We start from the raw sequence: 20,140 nt of genomic DNA, 5'->3' as shown, positions 1-20,140 counted from the left end.
GAGAAATGAGAGAATCCCTTCTTAAGATATGTGCAATAACCTAATCCAACGCCGGCTATCTAAATTACAAAAGAGATAAAACAAAATAAATTTCCTCAAGCCTTTGTGCCGGATTCACAGCACTGGAGCAGCCACCATGTGGCCGCCGGCAGTACTGCAACCAAAATAAATGATTTATAAAGGGATGGTTCTATATTTAGACGTTGTCATTTAACAGACACTTTTATCCAAAGTGACTGCTGACAGACTTCTGACTGTGAGGCTGAGTGAACAATCAAGCACACAAAGAACACTGATACAGCATCCAGCATTGTAACAACTAACAGCAATGTTTAGTCAGTTCACATCCTGTCACCAATTTAGATCTAGATCATTTACATTGATAATCCATAATTATAATAACACATTTGCATGGGCATTCGTGTTTTTCCGACTTGCTTGCTCGAAACGCACGCAGGTCGGAGATGACGCGTTAACCACTCCGACTTTCGCCCTCCGACCATAAACAGCATGACACCGTAGTGTTTGTGATGTTCTTTGCCTGTGTAGTAAATGAACTATTTCTACTAGCTATTCATTTCCGATGCCAGTAACGGAAATTCCTCCGATTCTGCCTTAAATGCAGCATCGGAGGAATTTCCGATACTGGTGTCGATATCGGAACAACCTCCATGGTTCCTCCGGCTCACCTGAGGAGGGGGGGGGGACGGCGTGAGGGCGATGTGCGCGCGGCACTCGGAGGTCACCAGGTCCTTCAGGGCGCGGCTCACGTCCCCCAGCTGGGCGGCGCTGAGGCCCCTCAGCACGGAGCCCCCTAGCTCCTCGCCGCCCTCCTCCTCCTCCTCCTCCTCCTCCTCCTCCTCTCGCCGCTGGAGCCGCTCCTCCAGCCGGCCGCGCCGCTCCTCCAGGCCCGCCAGCCTCGTCCTCAGCTCCTCCATCTCCTCCTGCAACGGACAACCCCCCCGGCACCACCCGTACCCCCCGGCCAGGCCCCCGGGGTCAGAGCACTGGAGGCTAACCAGGACGTGTGTAGGATGCATATGAATATAGATACATATATATATAGTTATTTAAATATAGCAAAACCCATAATTAGCCCATAATATATATTTAAGCCTTTAATGAAGTGACCGCTACCTGAGATACTGAATAGAATAGTGAATAGAATCCAGAGTAAACTGAGCCATTCCTTTTACCGAATAGAAAACAGTACAACCCAAAATAAGAGCAGACGGTTAGATACTAAATAACATACAGTAGAACCCATAATAAACTGACCACTACTGGAGATACTAGTTAAAATACAGTAGAACCCATAATAAACTGACCACTACTGGAGATACTAGTTAAAATACAGTAGAACCAATAAAGAACTTACCCCTACTGGAGATACTAGTTAAAATACAGTAGAACCCATAATAAACTGACCACTACTGGAGATACTAGTTAAAATACAGTAGAACCAATAAAGAACTTACCCCTACTGGAGATACTAGTTAAAATACAGTAGAACCCATAATAAACTGACCACTACTGGAGAAACTAGTTAAAATACAGTAGAAACAATAAAGAACTTACCCCTACTGGAGATACTAGTTAAAATACAGTAGAACCAATAAAGAACTTACACCTACTGGAGATACTAGTTAAAATACAGTAGAACCCATAATAAACTGACCACTACTGGAGATACTAGTTAAAATACAGTAGAACCAATAAAGAACTTACCCCTACTGGAGATACTAGTTAAAATACAGTAGAACCCATAATAAACTGACCACTACTGGAGATACTAGTTAAAATACAGTAGAACCAATAAAGAACTTACCCCTACTGGAGATACTAGTTAAAATACAGTAGAACCCATAATAAACTGACCACTACTGGAGAAACTAGTTAAAATACAGTAGAAACAATAAAGAACTTACCCCTACTGGAGATACTAGTTAAAATACAGTAGAACCAATAAAGAACTTACACCTACTGGAGATACTAGTTAAAATACAGTAGAACCCATAATAAACTGACCACTACTGGAGATACTAGTTAAAATACAGTAGAACCAATAAAGAACTTACCCCTACTGGAGATACTAGTTAAAATACAGTAGAACCCATAATAAACTGACCACTACTGGAGATACTAGTTAAAATACAGTAGAACCAATAAAGAACTTACCCCTACTGGAGATACTAGTTAAAATACAGTAGAACCAATAATGAACTTACCCCTACTGGAGATACTAAATAAAATACAGTAAAACCCAAAATAAACTGACCAGTACCGGAGATACTAAATAAAACACGGTAAAGCCCAGAGTAAACTGAGCTAAATAAAATGCACCCATAATAAACTGACCACAGTACTGGAGATACTAAATAAAATACAGTACAACCCAAAATAAAGTGACCAGTACCGAGATACTAAATAAAATAGAACCCATAACAAACCGAGCAGTGGTACAGAGTGCCTAAAGTGCAATGAAAGGAAAGCTACAAAGAGGAGGTGCTTTACCTCAACCTGGAGCTTCTCCTGCACCAGAAGGTCTCTTGGGTTCAGCAGCTGAGAGGGTGACCTTTCAACTGCATCAGGCTCAGAGGACTCCCTGTGAGTCACACACGCACACACACAAATGCACACACACACAAACGTGTCGAACACTCACACACACACGTACACACACACACACACACAAAACCCACACACATGTCACATACACACACCCACACAGACACACACACGCACACAGTTCAGACACAAACACAAAAGTGTCACACATACACATACACACACAGACACACACACACACAAACACACACACTGTGTTTGATCATTTCCAAATACCACTGTGACCTTTTTTGCATCTCCATAGCAATTTCATGCGCATATTTTATTACATGTGTAGACACTAGACAGGGGTTCACTGGTGAGGAAGAGGCCTGTTTTGGGGCTGCAGTACAACAGGCGGCCACTGCTCTAGCCCTGCTGAGTTTCTTCCTGTTACAAGCTATTTGCTTACATCTCCACCTCATTGTTCTCTGATCTGCCAAACACAGTGTGATGGAAGCCAAGGGTCATTCATTAACTTATCTACCTCCTTAACAGGCCGTATAAATGAATGTCATTATACCGAGCATGTGTAAAGAAAATCAACTGAAACTCCGTAATTGATCGTGATGAACTGTTTGTCATAACCGTCAAGGAATAAGATACTTCTTGCTTGATACTTGATACTTAGAAGCACACATAATTTACAATCCCATTTGCACAGTTAACAATCCTCAATAGGCAAACATTGGCCACAAAACAAAAGTGCTTTCACTAGGAGGGAATTATCGACCCACCTGCGTTGGCACGCCAGCGTCCTCTGGAGGGCGCTGTTGACCGCCTGTGTGAGCCGCTGGAGGAAAGACGCGACGCCGGGCTGTCTGGACGGCAGACCCAGCTTCAGGGCACCGCGCTCCAGACACAACTCTCCCAGCTTCTTGCCAAATCGCTCGGCTTCAAAAACACCAACAACACCGAAAATAATGAATGGCTAAAATGTGACCAAAAACGTTCGATCACTTTGCACACAAAAGAACACGAGATATCGAAATATGTAAAGTTGTAGTAGTGTGTTGATACAGACAGGAAAACAACTAACACACGCAGAGATAGATTTTCCTTACTGCTATAAATTGAATATTAACCTTAAAAATATGACAACTCAAGCAGTACGTCTTCATTAGTAGGCTAGTCAGTGGAGCACTATGGTGAAGAATCAATGTTTTTGATTGATAATATGAAAATATATAAGCTGCTATTAATATAAGTGACTATTAATAAACAACTCTGTGCTGGCAAGACCATACAACTATTTAAAGTTTCACACACCAAGGTATATTATCACTTTACGCAAATACTGTCATTGAAGGTTTACATCAGATGGTTAAAAAGCAAACAGCAGCTGTCACTATTTTATTTTGTCAAAGGGTCTAGAAAATGGGTCAGCATCGAAGGCGTCTCCTTAAAATAATGAACATTTTCCAGGGAGAGTTAGCTAGGTTAACCCAGGGATATTCTGGGATGGATTCAGGCCACAGAGAGAGAGAGCGGGCAGATGAATGCCTTCTTTTCCATCTTTCCATCTTATTTCCCTTTTCCATCTGCATCAGAGGCCAAGGAACTTTCTGAAGTCCAAATGTGATGTTTTACCTCTCATGATGTCTTCAAACTCATCACTGATGATGAACACATGCGGTCAAACTCAATTCACACATCGTTAATCTCCTAAGAACCACCAAGGTCCAAGACTCCAATATCCAGTAATGAAGCTATGCTACGATGGGTGAACATGATGTTGAAGTGACTATTAGTTTACCCCCTTGCTCCTACTAATTACCCTGGCCTGTTTAGTTACTCAGATGTCTGTGCTTAACACTACAAGATCCATATTAATTATATTACCTAAGGATAAATAATTAAAAGCTACTTCACCTAGGGTCTAGTGTCTTTCATGAATTCGCTTCCTGATAATATGTAAAATGCCCATAGCTTTACTGATTAAAGTTTGAATTCTTCTGTGAATTCAAATTGAACAAACTGTTGACCAACACATTTGTCCCTTTAGCATAACTAAAATAAGAATTAATGACATTGCCTCCATGTCACTTTACCTGTGTCATAGTCATCATCCAAGATGGCCTTCTGCTGCAGTCGCTGTAGCTTCAACATCATGGACTCAATCTGAAGCAGACAGACAGCAGCGAACAGAAGGATTAGCTCACAGTCCAAAGGGGCCAAGGCTTCACAAACAGACAGCACTAGCACTGAAAGAGAGTGAGGGGACCACGTTTTGTCAGTTTGAAAGGAATTCAACTGGATTCAGTTACTAAAATGATGTCTGAAACTGATATTTGGCTTCAGGCTACACTGATCATCTGATGATTATACTCTGAACTGACATTATTACTTTTCTTTGAATGAACTTTGCTTCTCTTTCATTATTGATCGCTAAAGTGTGACGTCGATTTTCAGTTCAAATAATGGGATGCTTATCTGGTCTTGCCAGACGAATGGGAACATGGCACATAAAAGGCAAATACTGCTCTTTTTTGCTTCAAAAGTATATATTTGTGTTCCTTATTTTCTATAGTATTCATGTTTTATCGGTATTAGATGGTAATTGCTTCACAAAATATTATAAAAAACAAAAGGAGCATTACAATGATATTACTATATATAAATATATTATATATATATTTCTTTCTTATTACACATTTCCACAAGTAACTCATTCTCACGAACCACGCGCACCTTGGTGTTGGCGCGGTTGTTCTGCAGGCATTCTCGCAGGACGCCCTCGTACTTCCTCACCAGGGGGTCCCAGCCCTGGTCGGAGAAGGAGGAGGAGGCCGGCGTGGCCGACTCGTAGCCGGAGGTGACGGAGGATGCGGTGTCCGAGTCCACAGACAGGGAGGAGGGGAACTCCTCTGTGCCCAGGGAGAAGGACTCCCCGTCAGGCAGGTCGGACCCCCCGCTGACCCCCCACTGACCTCCCTGCCAGAGCCCCTCCTCTCTCTGAGAATGGACCCCTGGCGCTGGGAGCGGGACGCACAGCTTCGGCAGGGGTCGTCCGCTGGCTGTCAGCATCGGGGTCATGGTTGGAGCGGTTGTCAGCGCGGCGAAAACTGGACTAGAGGTCGACTTGAGCGGCACTGGTGACCGCCGGGCCGGTCGAGGTACAGGAAGTGATGTCACGCCGGTGCTGTCATTCTCTTGGCTGGCGCTGAGCGACTGCTGTATGAAACTAAAGCTGGAGTTGAACGAGTCTCCCCCCGGAGTCTGTCTGGTCTCGGCATTACCGTACCTGCCCGGCGTCCCTGATTGGCCGGTCTCACCCTGATGGTGGACGGCCCCTTTACCGGAGCCCCGCCCAACGGGTTCAGGCGTGTGCGGGGGGGATGGGGTGGACCTGGGAACCAGCCACGACGTGTGGCTCTGTGCGTCAGGCTGGCGTCCCGGGTTGAAGAGGGGCTCATGGGGGTTGAGTACCGGACTCTTACAAGGTGTGTTAGGCGTGTCGATGATGCTGCTCCGATCCTTTCTCACAGGACCGCCCGGACCTCCGTTAAGAGTCTGGGCGCTCCGGCCCTCGGCCTCCTCCTCCTCCTCCTTATCCTCGTCCCCGCTCGTGGTGCTCTGCGGTCTGGGCGGGTCGATTCGCATGTACCCCGGTCTCCGCAGGGGCCTCTTGCGACAGGACTCACCGGCGGACTCCGACGCCTTGCCACCTCCTGGCCGTGGGGAGATTAGATGGGGTTAGATGGGCAGTTTGTTCAGAGGACGATACAGAGCAAGCTGACACTCTGAACGACCCCTAAGAAGGCCTATTTTGAACATCATATTATTCTGATTCAGAGTACTTTACTCATCCTCAGGGAAATAGTTTTCGGTTAAATTGCTCTGCTCGAGATTGGAAAATGATCATCAGCAAAGAGAATATAAATAATATTGTAACATGAAGGTGGGAGGTCTTGAGAGGATCCAAGGTTCCCATCTCGGTGTTTATTCCTGCCGTACCTCAAATCTGGGCTTGATCCTCAAGGACCAACAATAACAGACGTTATTATCGCATAACAAATCTCACGCCGACCGACTTTAACCGAAGCCCAGACTCAGCCATGTTCCCATGAAGCTAACATTGCTGTAAAAAATTAGCTTTTAAGCCAGTGATGACATTTCCCAGTGGTTAGGGATCCAGCTGCTGGGAAATACCGAACCGACCTCATCATCACGCGCGCATTAGACACGCCCTTCCAAGGAGGAATGACGTAAGCTTGTGTTTTTACTCCCTCGGTATAAGTCAGCTTGCCAAATCACCATTGACACTACATGATGATTCACACAGACAGCTTAAAGCAACACAAAGCATGCAATGTGTAATTGCCTTAAAATATAACGACAAAAGATTACATGTGAATGATGGTTTACTTTGGTGTACATTGGTTTAAAAGAGCACAGTTATTTGTGGAGGAGCATTGTGAATAAGAGCTGTATGTGTCAATGGCCTAGCACCTGCTCTACAGCCCAGCCTGAATGCTGATAGGACGGGCTTAACGTGTGTGGTGGAAGAGGAAGGGGACGGAAATGTAATGAACAGCCCTTTTGTGTACAGCTGTGCTTGTCTTTTCTTTTCGCTCTCTGTCTCGATGTTCTCTCCTCTCAGCCATGTACATGTGCGCGCACACACACACTGGCAGACACACACACACACACACACACACACACACACACACACATTCTGACAGACACACACACAAACACTCTGACAGACACAGACACACACACACACACACTGGCAGAAACACACACAGACACGCACACACACACACACACACACACACACACACACACACACACACACACACACACACACACACATACACTGGCAGGCAGGCACACACACACACACACACAGCCAAATAGACATTGAGACCATGGGCACAGCCAGGCCAAAAGACACACACAGAGATTTCTATCGAATCACAGTGGGGGCATTCAGTGTTTCTCTCACTATTAAACTCAACTACAACACTGTTTGAGCTGCTGAACTAAGAAGAGTCTCAACAGGGAAACCAAATGGAAGCGTTCTTATCAAGGAAATAAACCCGGGTCCTGTTGTCCTATATACTACAAAAATGTACTCAAACGACAACAGCGTCAACAACATTGTTAGAACAACATCATCTCAGATCAACCGCCCTACACATTCCGAATTAAATGATTTTGGCACGAGAGCGACAACATCCCGACCACAGTTATCTTCTGCTGCTGCACTATATCAAGACTGAGGCCTGAAAACGCTGGGTGAATTATGACCTCCTCCACAGAGCTGCCACGGAGCGCGGCTCAGCCCCTCGTGACCCCTAATGATGTCAGTCCAAAGCCACGTCTAGGGAGCGAAGCGTAGCCGCGACAAAAGGAAACCACTTAGAGAGTCGGGAGACCAGAGGGACAAAGAGGGGCTTCTGTGTGTGTGTGTGTGTGTGTGTGTGTGTGTGTGTGTGTGTGTGTGTGTTTGTGTGTGTGTGTGTGTGTGTCTGAAGGATATTTTCCTTAGTATGCATCTTCACTCGGTTTGATTTACATTTTGTTTTTACTTTTTGTTTTCAATTTCACGTTTGCTAGGGAAGTTTATTTTCAAAATGCTTGATTGCAGTTTAGTTTGTATCAGTTTCAGTGACAGCATCAGTCTTTTTTTAAGACAAGGTATTACCTTATAACAGATGAACAACCATTCACAAGGACAAATTAACCATTAACCAAACTAAATACCTTTTTGCTCATTTAGTTAGTTGTGTAAACACATACAACCATTTCAGTTACTTACTGCTATTTATGCAAAGCAAAGTAAATATCACGCCTGTTTGAATTTATTTCATTTTTTTTTTCAATAACAATAATAACCTTCCACTGTATGTGCATGTGAGTGCGTCGGTACATTGGTGCGTTTGAGTGTGTTTTTGTTTAGCACTTAGCATTGTGTACTAGGATAAGGTAAGGGAGTGTCCATTGATCCAGGCCTTAGCAGGATCCCACTGTACACAAGGGGCCCCCCACCGGCCCTTGTGTCGGGTTACCTCCAGGACCATTAGTGGGTAGACTTCCAGACGGGGGGGGACAACACTTTCCCTAGGCACCTGATACAACCTCGGCCCGTCCACCAGCTGGTGGTGAAGCACTGAGGCCCCTCAAGAGACCGGGGAGAAGGGTAGAAAGATCAGGGGATGGGAGGGCGACTCTACAGCCACACACTATTCTTAGATTACCCCTCTTCCTTAGGTTATTATATTGCATAAGGGGTGGAAGGAAATACTTCACGGCCCATTGTGAAGCGTGGGGGGGGGGGGGGGGGGGGGGGGTGTCAGACGCATCATAGCTGCGGCATTCGCGGGCTTCCTGTCGTAAAAAGTGTGGCAAATTCCATCCCATTGAAAGACACTTGCGTTTTTTAGGCGTTGAATTATCACCATGTTGATTGAAAACCTCCCCTCACTGTAAAAGCAAGGCCTCATGCTAGCGGTCGGTCCAACCGACAGCGAGGCAGAGACGGCCGCGCTGAGAGAGGTCTGGTTATTTACCTTGGGAGATTAAAAGCCTCTTCAAGCCTCTCGCGTTAAACACGGCCTCCCATTGGTGGATGAAGAACCTTCAGCCAAACAGCGGAGGAATGCGCTGGATCTCATAAAAACACAAACGTCTGAAGAGCAAGCTGCCGAGATCTGCCGGTGTCAGCCCTTATGGAGAGCTCTGGGAGGCCTGGTCGGTCACCTTGTTATGCATGGTGACCACAGCACTGCGTTTAGGGAAGTGAAAGACAAGTTCCAGAAAAGGGATTTTTCTCTTCATTAAATGACCCGATTTATGAAAGGTTCGCTCTTCGCTGAACCCTGTCTACTTGATGACGAACGTCCTTGTTATGGTGTGTATGGCTACGTCACATGTTAGTATCAACACGTATGTGTCTTAAATATGAAAGAAGACATTTCAGCTCCACAGACAGCAGTGAACTTTATTTCTAAAGAGAGATGCACCCTAGTAAGCCATGATGAAGGCTGATGGTTTAGCAACCCTCACCCTAGCACACTTCCTGTCCAGTCACATGGGACACATTAAGTGGAAATAACAATTGCGAAAAGCTGCAGTTTTACCAGCAAGAGCATTGCTCACTAAATGACTAGAGTATATGATGAACAAAGAAGACAGACAAACATAGACAGACAGACAGACAGACAGACAGACAGACAGACAGACAGACAGACAGACAGACAGACAGACAGACAGATAGATAGATAGATAGATAGATAGATAGATAGGAAGATGGACAGATGGATACATATACAGGCAGACAGATGGATAGATGGACAGACAGAGATACAGATGTAAAGAAAAACAGGCAGACATAAAGATGCAAAGAAAGACAGACACACACAGATGTAAAGAAAGATGTATAGAAAGAAGGGCAGACAGATAATAGACATGAGTGAGTGATTGAGTGAGAGAGAGAGAGAGAGAGAGAGAGAGAGAGAGAGAGAGAGAGAGAGAGAGAGAGAGAGAGAGAGAGAGAGAGAGAGAGAGAGAGAGAGAGATTATATGCTGTTATCATGTTATGATAACTTAATGCTTTAGGGTCCTTGTTTAGGATCAGTTAGGGTCCTTGTTTAGGATCAGTCAGGCTCCTTGCCTAAGTGAATATCATCAGTAGAGCAAACAGAAAACCATAACAACCAGAGACACCAAGACCACGCTAGTCTTTATGCAGACTTCACAAGTGTATTTTTCTCAACCACACAACATCTTGGCTGTGCAAACATCACCTTCCTCCCCTCGGCCAAGACCCCTCCACTACCCCAGCCAGCGGATTGGATCCCCGTGAAGTTGCGCGTAGAAGTCACCATTCAGATCTCATCCATCCTATAACCGTTTGGAAATGTTGTGAGTCGAGTCCCCTGTATAATAATAAAGGACGTTACCTTCTATGGCTTCGTAATGGTGAAGCAACGAGCGGCCGGGGTCCATGCTCCCATTGCCGTTACATTGCAGCCCCAGAAGTCCTGCAAACATGTTGGATGTTCACGGATGTCCAGCCAGAAGCCGGCGGCCTGCAGAGACAAAACTCGGGCGCAGAAAGAACTACCTTCAGCAATAGATCACTTCTGGACCAAATAATCCATAATCGTGCCGGGCGATGCCGTAGGGGGCTACACTGATCTCATTTCCGTTGTGGGAAAGTCGACTTTTTCTTCCTCCAATCTACGATTCTGCTGTGTGATCAAACTCCCACACTGTTAAAAACATGAAGCCTGCTTGTCGCCGTATAGTCCTCCTTGATCTCATCCACATGCCTGGAGTGACTTTTCCTCTAGTGAAGCAAGCAAGGAAAGAAACAATCCCGGGTAAACAGATGGAGACCCACGGCGTTGACACGTCTCTCCCAGGAAAAACTTCCACGGTCCACTTCAGCCAGAAAGCAGCCAGTAGCCGGCCAGGCGCTCCACCGGACCGGTCAGACGCGCAGAGAGGAGCCGCCGGTGGGGTGGACGGTGCGTGTGATCCCTCGCCCCTCGGGAGTGGCAGTAACACGGGAGCAGGGCCCTGATTCTCGCTGCACAGAGCTCCGTTATGTGTCGTGGTGTTGGACCAGCGAGGACTTCCTACGTGTGATGGAATTTGACCCCCAACTCCTGCAGACCGCCTTCTGGTGGCCAAGAGCCAACCGTCCAATGAGCCGCCGCCTGGGGCTGCACTGACAATTTGATTGTGTGCAGAGCTTTTTTCTGGATAATGGCAAAGGAAAATCTTCTGACAGCAAGAAAAATGGTACAGCTTCCCATGCCGTCCGCCAAAACCCTGTTTGCCCTGACAAAAGATGGGCTATAAGATAAGCGCACACATGGACGAGGTTATAACGGATGACTGGACTGTAGGACGAGCCAGTTGAGTAGAACTTATGAGTTTGTTGGCTAAAAAATAATCCTGTTTAGGAAATTTAATTGACCGCCCATGTGCCGAATCGTTTGTGTTTTTTTGAAATCACATAAAATGATCAATGCACATTTTAGGTAGATAACTTTTGTTTTCAAACTGGGGATTTAGTTTAGAAAAAAATCTATCTCCGCCCCGGGCAATGGAAAAATCGCCAAAGATTGCACTATGCCTATTGACCACAACGTGGCGCCCTAACACAATATACCAACACTTATAGTCTGAACCATATCTATGATAATGTTTATACAGAGATTCCTATTGTGTTTTTTACTATCAACCGAGCTAATCTCAATTGCTCTGTGGCTACATGTGACTCTTATTCCAGAACTGGGTCTGTGTATTGTACCTGGATACAACATCCAGATATAATTAGCTGCTGTTACAACTATACATTTGACTTCAACAGGCTTCCATTCTTCATCCTGGGGGTGAAGATTATTTATCAAGGGAAGAGGTGTGTGTGTGTGTGTGTGTGTGTGTGTGTGTGTGTGTGTGTGCGCGCACGCGTGCGTACACACAGGCCTGCCAGGGTTCCTGCTAGAGAAACGGTGCTTCCACTGCTATTATGTATGCAGTGAGAGTCCACCGCTGGCTCTACTGGTTCTGCTGATTCTATCTTAGTGGTCTAGCACGTGAGTGTGCAATCACCAGGGTAGAAGCGAGGGTAGGAGTCACTAAAAGAGCACGCCATGTTGAAGCCCTGCCTGTGAGTTTATTCACAAGATTGAAATTTCAATGCAAAAAAAAACAACAACATTGCTCTGACCAAACTTCGTTCTTCCAATTCAACACGTCGGGCCTCACATGAAACAACGAACCTCAATGAAAAGACAATCATAAAAATAAAAAACACATTTCAACACAACAATAGCGAAAACCGCATGGTAACAATCGCAGAAACACGCCACGCAAACGTAAACCTTAAACATCGCACGGCATCACGCGCCGCTCACCCCTCAGGGCAACGCCCCCTCTAGGCCACGCCCCGCTCACCCCTCTGGGCAACGCCCCCTCTAGGCCACGCCCCGCTCACCGCTCTGGGCCACATCCCCCCCCCCTCTAGGCAACACACTGCCTACCCTTCTAGGCCACGCCTCCTATAGACCACACACTGCCTACCCTTCTAGGCCACGTACCACCCGCCCCTCTCGGCCACGCCCCCCGCCCAACCCCTCTCGGCCACGCCCCCTCTCGGCCCTTCCCTCTCTAGACCCCGCCCTCCTCTCTAGACCACCCCCCCCCCCCCCCCCCCCCCCCCTAGGCCACGCCCTCGTCGGCGTCCATCATGGCGTCGCGGCTGGCGAACACGTCGGCCAGCATGTGCTTGGGGATCTCGGAGCCGCGCACACGCAGCGCGTAGCAGGCGTCCTCCACCTTGGCCAGGCTCTGGCGCAGCGTGTGCAGCTTCTTGGACACCTCGTAGGGCCCCGAGTTGCCGATGTACGAGAAGCCGTCGTGCACCTGCCGCAGGAACTGGCTGAGCTGGAAGGGCGTGTCGATGTCGCCGTTGCCCACGCTGCCGATGCACATGCGCATCAGCTCGCCCGTCAGGTCGGCCACGCCCAGCAGGTAGTCCGACGGGATAACCTGGAAGGGGGCCGCGCTCAGCGTGGTCACCGGCGTCGGGGGGGCGTCCTCCTCGGTTGGCTCCTGGGGGGAGAGACGCAGCGGACGGTGGGAGGAGTAAGTAGCAAGCAGATGACTAGGCAATATCTAGTAAGTAGCTAGTGGGTAACTAGGCAATAACTAGTAAGTAGCTAGCAGGTAACTAGGCAATAACTAGTAAGTAGCTAGCAGGTAACTAGGCAATAACTAGTAAGTACTTAACAGGTAACTAGGCAATAACTAGTAAGTAGCTAGCAGGTAACTAGGCAATAACTAGTAAGTAGCTAGCAGGTAACTAGGCAATAACTAGCTAGTAGCTAGCAGCGATCTAATAAATGGTAAATGGATTGCATTTATATAGCACTGTTCTAACCAGTGGTCACTCAAAGCCCTTTACAATATTGCCCAACATTCACCCATTCATTCACACATCGTCAGGAGCAGTTAGGGCGAGGTCTCTTGCTCAGGGACACCTCGACACTCTAGGAGGAGCCGGGGATCATGCTAGCAATCTTCCGGTTACCAGCCAACCCGCTCTACCTCCTGAGCCATATTCCACCCCAACTAGTAAGTACTCCAGGTCACTTTGGTTACAAAATGTATGTCCGACAGAGCAGTCGGGTGAAAACGTCAGTCGGAAATTCTTATGGCTGGGCGTATCAAGATCGAGAAGTCACGCGGTCTACCTTACAGATTTAATATATCTAACCAGTCCAAACATTCTTTCATTCATTCATTACATCAAATCGCCCTTCAGGCCCATGTGCTACAGAACGAATCCCCAGATGAAAGGGTTAACATTCACAGAGAATGAGAGAGCTTTTAAGAAATTACCTTGGAGTCTGTAGACTGTGCCTTAGTGAACACCAGCATGACATTGATCTCCTCCAGGCTGATGAGGGTGCGGTGGCGGATGTAGTGCTGGAAAGAGACAGCCTCGACATACTCCTGGATTCCTGACACATTCAATTAAAAGAAGAACAACAAAGAACATTAACAATGGGAGCAGGCCTCCAACCCGGTTGTTATCTGTTCTGAATTGGAGAATGTTAGCAGATGAAATAACTGAAATCTCTGCTGAAACAATTTATCTTAGAAAATATCCTAGAGGCTGTCCTAGGAAATATCATGAAGTCCGTAAAAAGCACCGGTAGAAGTTTTCTGATCTTTTCAATATGCATTGCTTACCTCGTGGGGAATGCATTCGTGCTACCTGGGAGTGGATATGAAAGGCAGAATTTAAGATTATCCATTTAGTTTTAATGGTTTCCAAAGATTCTAGAAAGTGTGTACTGTTCGTCCAATTTACAATATGGCTACTCTGTGAGAAAGGACTACACTAGGTTGTGATGAGGACAATTCACACACTCAAGTTCAAAATATCTAAAAACCTGACGCAATAAGTTGTAAGGAACCAAGTGGTGAGTATGTTGACAACACCCTACAAGCCATCATCGTAGTTTTCTTATTTTAAACCAACTCGGAGTTAAAAGGATAATGTCTTTACCGAGGGAGGTTACAGCAGGAGTATAAATATGCAACATCAGGTCACTACTGCGTCTGAACCAAGGATGTTCACGTTGTGTGGCGGGCCAGCTGAGATGAATCCTCATTTGTTTTCAGGCCGCTGTGCAAACAACCAGTCGATAATCGCAGGACGGAAGACTTTGTGTCCAAAGTTTACTTAAAGCGCGGCGACTGAACTTCAAAGCACCCTCTATCTCCCCGGGCCCCCCTACACGAGATCTCAACACTTCACCCCCGCCACCCCCTACAAGCCACGCTCACCCTGCACTCAGTTCCAGCTCCTACATCAGACCACTTTAAAATCTGCTTCAGAGAATCTGATCTGTAATGATCTGAGGTAGACAGCACCCCCAACCCCCACTCTCCCATTTACTTTCCTATGATTACTGCTGGAGGCTATTCCCGTTACTGACACCCTCAGAGTCACAGACTAGCCACATTGTCTGAGGAGTAACTCTGGGGGGTTCAAAAACATTGAAGAGGAGACAGGACATCCTAGAGCATCTACTGGCAAGACTAATATGAAAATATGAGGACAATGCAATTATTGAAATATGAGGCGGTCACGGTTGTCAACATACCCATAAGCTGGTCACGTTTTGTCAGGTTCAACTTCAAAACGTGAATGTGAGTAGCCATATTGTAAGTTGGGCGAACATACCTTCTAGAATCTTTCGAAACCATTAAAACTATATGGATAATCTTAAATTCTGCATTTCAGTCCCAGTCCCGGGTAGCAAGAATGCATTCACCACCAGGTAAACAATGCATGTTAGAAGGATAAAACAACTTTCAAATCAATCATTACGCGAGCACAAATGAATGTGCAACCTGCATGTGTAGCCTGGCACGCACAAGTTTTGCAGGGAATTTCTACTCGGTTGCATCCATCATATTCCAAGAACTGCAGGCCGTTTGTTTGTACGGTGACTTGGAACCACCCACACAAGCTCCAAACCACGTAGCCAGTGTTACAGCTACGCTGAAAAGCCCACGTTCGCCTGCCGTTATCAGCAAGGCAGCTCCTTTTAAAAAGGACGCCATGGTCCTTTATTGTGCCTCGTTTCAAAGTGCACAGCCATTTGAAGGGGATGCAGACTGCTTGTCCAGCCGTGATTATGGCCGGCCGTTAGGAAAGATTGCCTCTGTATCGGGCCCCGCTCTTAATCTAATAAATGTGATAAGAAACACGGCCAAGTAAATAAAAATGAGGTCTCTAATTGGTGGGAACTGCCAGTGGTCACGTCGCCTGAGTATTCATAGCTGCAATCTATAAATGACTTCCCGAGCTTAGTAGATAATAGCCTGACTCCCTCTAATGTTTTGGTGTTTTCGGCCCACCCCGCCCCCCAGCGTCTTGGCCTGACCAGCCAAAACTTGATAAAGAGATTCATTTACTGAGGGTTACAATAAGCCCTCTCTCACTGGACCGAGACACATCAAACAATACTGGCTTTAGGTAGGTACGAGGAATTAACACTGTATTTAATGTGACACATCCAGTAAATCGCAGCAGTAGTCGTGGGTTGAATGGATTTCCGTTCTGTGCAGATGCAGTTGTATGTTCCATTCATAAATTCTGTTTTTTCGATTTCAATACAACAATAATAAAACTACCAGAAACCACCACGTCCTCACAGTTCATAAGCGGCTGATAGGCCTCGGCTTCCTGGCTGGGGACAGCATGAAGTTTTTCATTAGCCGGGAGATTGTGATCTGATCTTATCTGGGGTATTGTGAAGGGGATAGGACGTGACCAACTCTAGCACTTTGCCATGTAATGACTTAGCAGAATGCTCTTGGATACAATGTGAATCTGACTTAAAAACAAAGAAAGTACATGCTGTGTTACACATAGTGTATCAGCTGGTACATTCGGCTCTATATTGTCCAATAGGGACTCGAACAAACTCTGATACCCATACTACCATACTATTTAGTATTATACTAAGTTAGTACATTTAGTACTTTTTAGTATGGTAGTATGCATACTGCGGCATCAATACATACTTTGTAAGGGTAGCTGTAGTACGTTCTACAAGTAAATAGAAAAGGTATGCAAATTGGAACGCAGCCTCTGAGACATAAAAAGGGGGGTTACGCACGACTTGAAGTTGAGGGGCGGGGCTTCCCGGTGCGCGTCACAGTGGGAGGAGCCATATGGGATAAGACATGGGATTTAACGTTGATGGAAGGAGAGTGGACGCAAGTACGGGTTTTGTGCTGTCTAACTCAGGTGAAAGCAACCGAAGTACTTCGACAGAGCAGGTCTCCCGACTATCTGTCGCACAGGTGCCGTGACCAGGGTATTTGCTGCAAGTACTGTAAATGACCTTAGGCTGCACCGAGGAATAAAGAATATACAACATAAAAGATACCTGCACCCGCAAGACTTTAGGTATTGGCAGCCTATTCCTATAGTCGAGGGGGCGATGCCACTAGTTGCCGCTAATGCTGGTGGAACAAAAGAGGACCCGGGCTTGATTCCAAGCTTGCTCACTATCAGTGGAAGGTTACATGAACCTTATTCATCCCAAAAGGGAATTAGAGTGACAGTACTGTATATATGTCTTCCCTTCAGCACTTTGAGGGGGGCACAAGGGTGGTAATAACTGATGCTGGGAAACTATTGGACATTGTTGAATAACATGCTTGGTTGATATATTAAATAAAAAAGGCCAAATGCAGTGGTCAGTAAGGGATATGAGGAAGTAAACAAAGATGATTGTTGTTTGACGAAATGTGTAATTGACCTGTCTACGACCGTTTTTTAGTAACTTGCAAGGCTTTTTGAAGCATAAGCATCAACATTATTTTAAAAAGGTATCGAAAGATTGGGACAATGATGAAAAGGACAATGGTTCAACTCACCAGCGGTGAAGGCTCTGTGAAACTGGTATATGTCCTCCCCTCTCAGCTCTTCTGCTATTTGAGCAATCTTCCGCCTGACCAAGTCTAGCTTCACATCCGATTCCTTCAGAATGCTTTCCACATCTGTAACACTGCAGGACCAAGGCAAGCCCACAGAACAATATTGTAACCAGGTTAGTTTCGAGGTGTGGTGTATTTATGTGACATATTTATTAACATCAACATGCCAATTTATTTAAATTATTATTCTGGTTGAATGACAAAGCTCTATATGTCCCTCTGAGTCCTATCATAAATTCCCCTAACTTAATCTAAGAATAGGTGCTGTTCAACGCTTGTACACAAAGTCTTGGGTTGTACATTGAAGACATCAACAATAACAAAATGATGCTATTGTTTATGCTATTGTTGATATCTAAAATATGCAACCAAAGGTTTGGTTTACAAGCCTTGCACAAAACCTTTATTTATATATTTAAGATATCAACAATAGCTTAAGTATGAGTAAAGACAACATGCCATTGTTCACCCGAGCACATGCATTGATAAGGTTGGTTCAAGTGCTGCACAAACCGAATCAACTATTATATCGCATTACGTCTTGAGGCTGAAGCCTCAACCATGCAACACAAAACAAATAAGGTATGGAAATACCTGGTTACTCTGTGTAAGAGAAAGATCGTCCTCTTGCTTTCAATGGTGATATCTCGGCTGATCTTGACCAGACGCTCATGTTTGTCATGTTTTGTGTCAAGCTCCTGTTGAAATACTTTAGAGAAATGTTAAAAGTTAAACTGGTGTCTGATGATAGCCAACGTCCCATCACAATGTCCCATCATCAGTAGCACATGGGATACAGGTACCTTTGAAGGCAGCGATGACGGGTGAGGAGGACGCATTGGCACTCGCATCACGGTCCTGCAGTCCGCCTGACTTCTTCAGACATCCCTGGGCTACTTCAAAGACAATCATTGGCAAACCATGATTCATAGATACTAGAACATCACCCAATCTTGTCAATGGACTGAAATAATCATGGTTAACTAACGTTGTATGGCTTCATGTTAGTATGAGGCTCTTGACTGGAGGACAGCAGCACATGCTGCCAACAACACTTTCAAATCATACTACACGGTTGTTATAAGTTAAATCAAACCTGTCTTCAAAGCACAACTTACCGTCTCCCTTACTCATGTCTTATGAATCGGATGTTTTTCAATGTAATCTTTCTATAATGTCGAGAAGCTAGTATTCTTTTTACCAGCCACAAGGAAAACTAACTCAATGCTTCCGTGACCAGTGTTGCCAGATTGGGCCAGGTTTACCCCCAATCTGGCCCAATCTGGGAATACTGTCCGTGACAATGTAAACAAGCCTGATTCGGGCTTGTTTACTATGGTCAACCGTGAATTTAAGCGTCAACAGAAAATGATAGCAGGTTATTAATAGGGTTGGTAAAATAGATAAAACAATGAGAAACGAACATAAGCGAAATGGTATCACCCATAAAAGGAAACGTTATCGATTACGACAGGCACCCACACGAGCCGTCTTGCATGGGTCTTTTGCACTTTTCACGAACGTCAGTAGTCTGGAGAAAGGGATTCTGGGATATGTAGTTTACACGGCCTCTCTTGTGGGCGAGCGGAACGCAGCCACCGAAACAGTGCGTCTGTTGTGACCTTCCGCGTACAAGAGAAACTGGCACAAGAGAGACACTGCATAATGTCTTCTTCTCGTAACAACTGGATATATACTGCCTAGTGGTTGTCTTTAATGTGAATTGTGCTGTACACATGTAGGATGTGTACTGTATATGTAATATAAGTAGCCTAGATAAGTAAATAAGTATATGGTATAGGCCTATATATATATGATGAACCGTGCTGGTTTCATCTAACAATGTTTGTTTATTACTTCAGCAAACCAAAAATCAGTGGGATTTAAGTGGCCAGACAACTATGTCACAACTATTTATTTAAAAACGTACAAGTTATGTGAACTATTCAGCTTTAATATCTGTCCTGTATCCAAGGATGAGCATTTATAAACCCAAAACACCACCCACTTTAATTTTCTTATTTTTTCTTTCATAACTGCTAATAAAAGATCTGATTCCCGTTACAAAGTACAGTGCGCTTCATGACAATAATCAACAAACTGCTTTAACGGTTTTGCCAGGGACTGGTGCCAAAATGCGTACGTGGCACGTGTCTGGTGTCAGATTGGTGTTGGCGTAACGCCAGCCGCGCCTTGGCACCACATCACGCACATCTGTTTCATGCCCGTCAAACAAGGCACCTCACAGATGTTCTCGTAGGAATAAAGGCAAATAATAATGGGTTATGGTAATGCATCCGGTATCAATTATACAGTATAAATATCTCTCAAGGAAACAAACGGACAAGCGTAGATAGAAAGATTGTGGTCTAAAATGGTGAAATAAAAAGTTATTTTAATCGGTATTGTCTTTGTGACTTGTGAATTGAATGAAGGCTGCGTTCCAAATCGCATGCTTTTTTCTTTTTAGGCTACTTGTAGTACGTAAGACAGCAAAGACTTACAAAGTACGTACTGTGGCACACCGTATGCATACAATTGGAAC

General features: G+C 45.4%; 2 protein-coding genes across 3 annotated transcripts in view; both read right to left on the bottom strand.

Moving 5' to 3' along the window:
- The window catches only part of disc1 (DISC1 scaffold protein), a 50,315-nt gene extending 39,499 nt beyond the window's left edge, over positions 1 to 10,816 (bottom strand). Inside the window, 7 exon segments of the mRNA XM_079729046.1 lie at positions 690 to 709; positions 711 to 944; positions 2,515 to 2,605; positions 3,345 to 3,501; positions 4,659 to 4,728; positions 5,299 to 6,278; positions 10,518 to 10,816. Of these exon segments, the coding sequence (XP_079585172.1) occupies positions 690 to 709; positions 711 to 944; positions 2,515 to 2,605; positions 3,345 to 3,501; positions 4,659 to 4,728; positions 5,299 to 6,278; positions 10,518 to 10,608 (1,643 nt within the window). The 5' untranslated portion in view covers positions 10,609 to 10,816.
- Positions 10,817 to 12,789: 1,973 nt separating this feature from the next.
- tsnax (translin-associated factor X) lies at positions 12,790 to 18,886 on the bottom strand (the record flags this gene model as incomplete). Of its 2 annotated transcripts, none has more annotated exons than XM_079758976.1 (6): positions 18,714 to 18,886; positions 18,399 to 18,491; positions 18,190 to 18,304; positions 17,536 to 17,666; positions 13,972 to 14,093; positions 12,790 to 13,182 (listed from the first exon to the last, which is right to left on the bottom strand). In XM_079758976.1, the coding sequence occupies exons 1-6, from the start codon at positions 18,727 to 18,729 to the stop codon at positions 12,790 to 12,792; spliced, it is 870 nt and encodes a 289-aa protein (XP_079615102.1). In that variant the 5' UTR covers positions 18,730 to 18,886. The 2 variants fall into 2 exon arrangements, with proteins under 2 accessions (XP_079615102.1, XP_079615103.1); XM_079758977.1 differs by having other exon boundaries at positions 18,399 to 18,488.
- Positions 18,887 to 20,140: the final 1,254 nt, after the last annotated feature.

The sequence above is a fragment of the Pollachius pollachius genome (assembly GCF_949987615.1).
Source record: "Pollachius pollachius genome assembly, chromosome: 2".
Taxonomy (NCBI): domain Eukaryota; kingdom Metazoa; phylum Chordata; class Actinopteri; order Gadiformes; family Gadidae; genus Pollachius; species Pollachius pollachius.
This window is presented reverse-complemented; position numbering and strand designations above follow the sequence as displayed.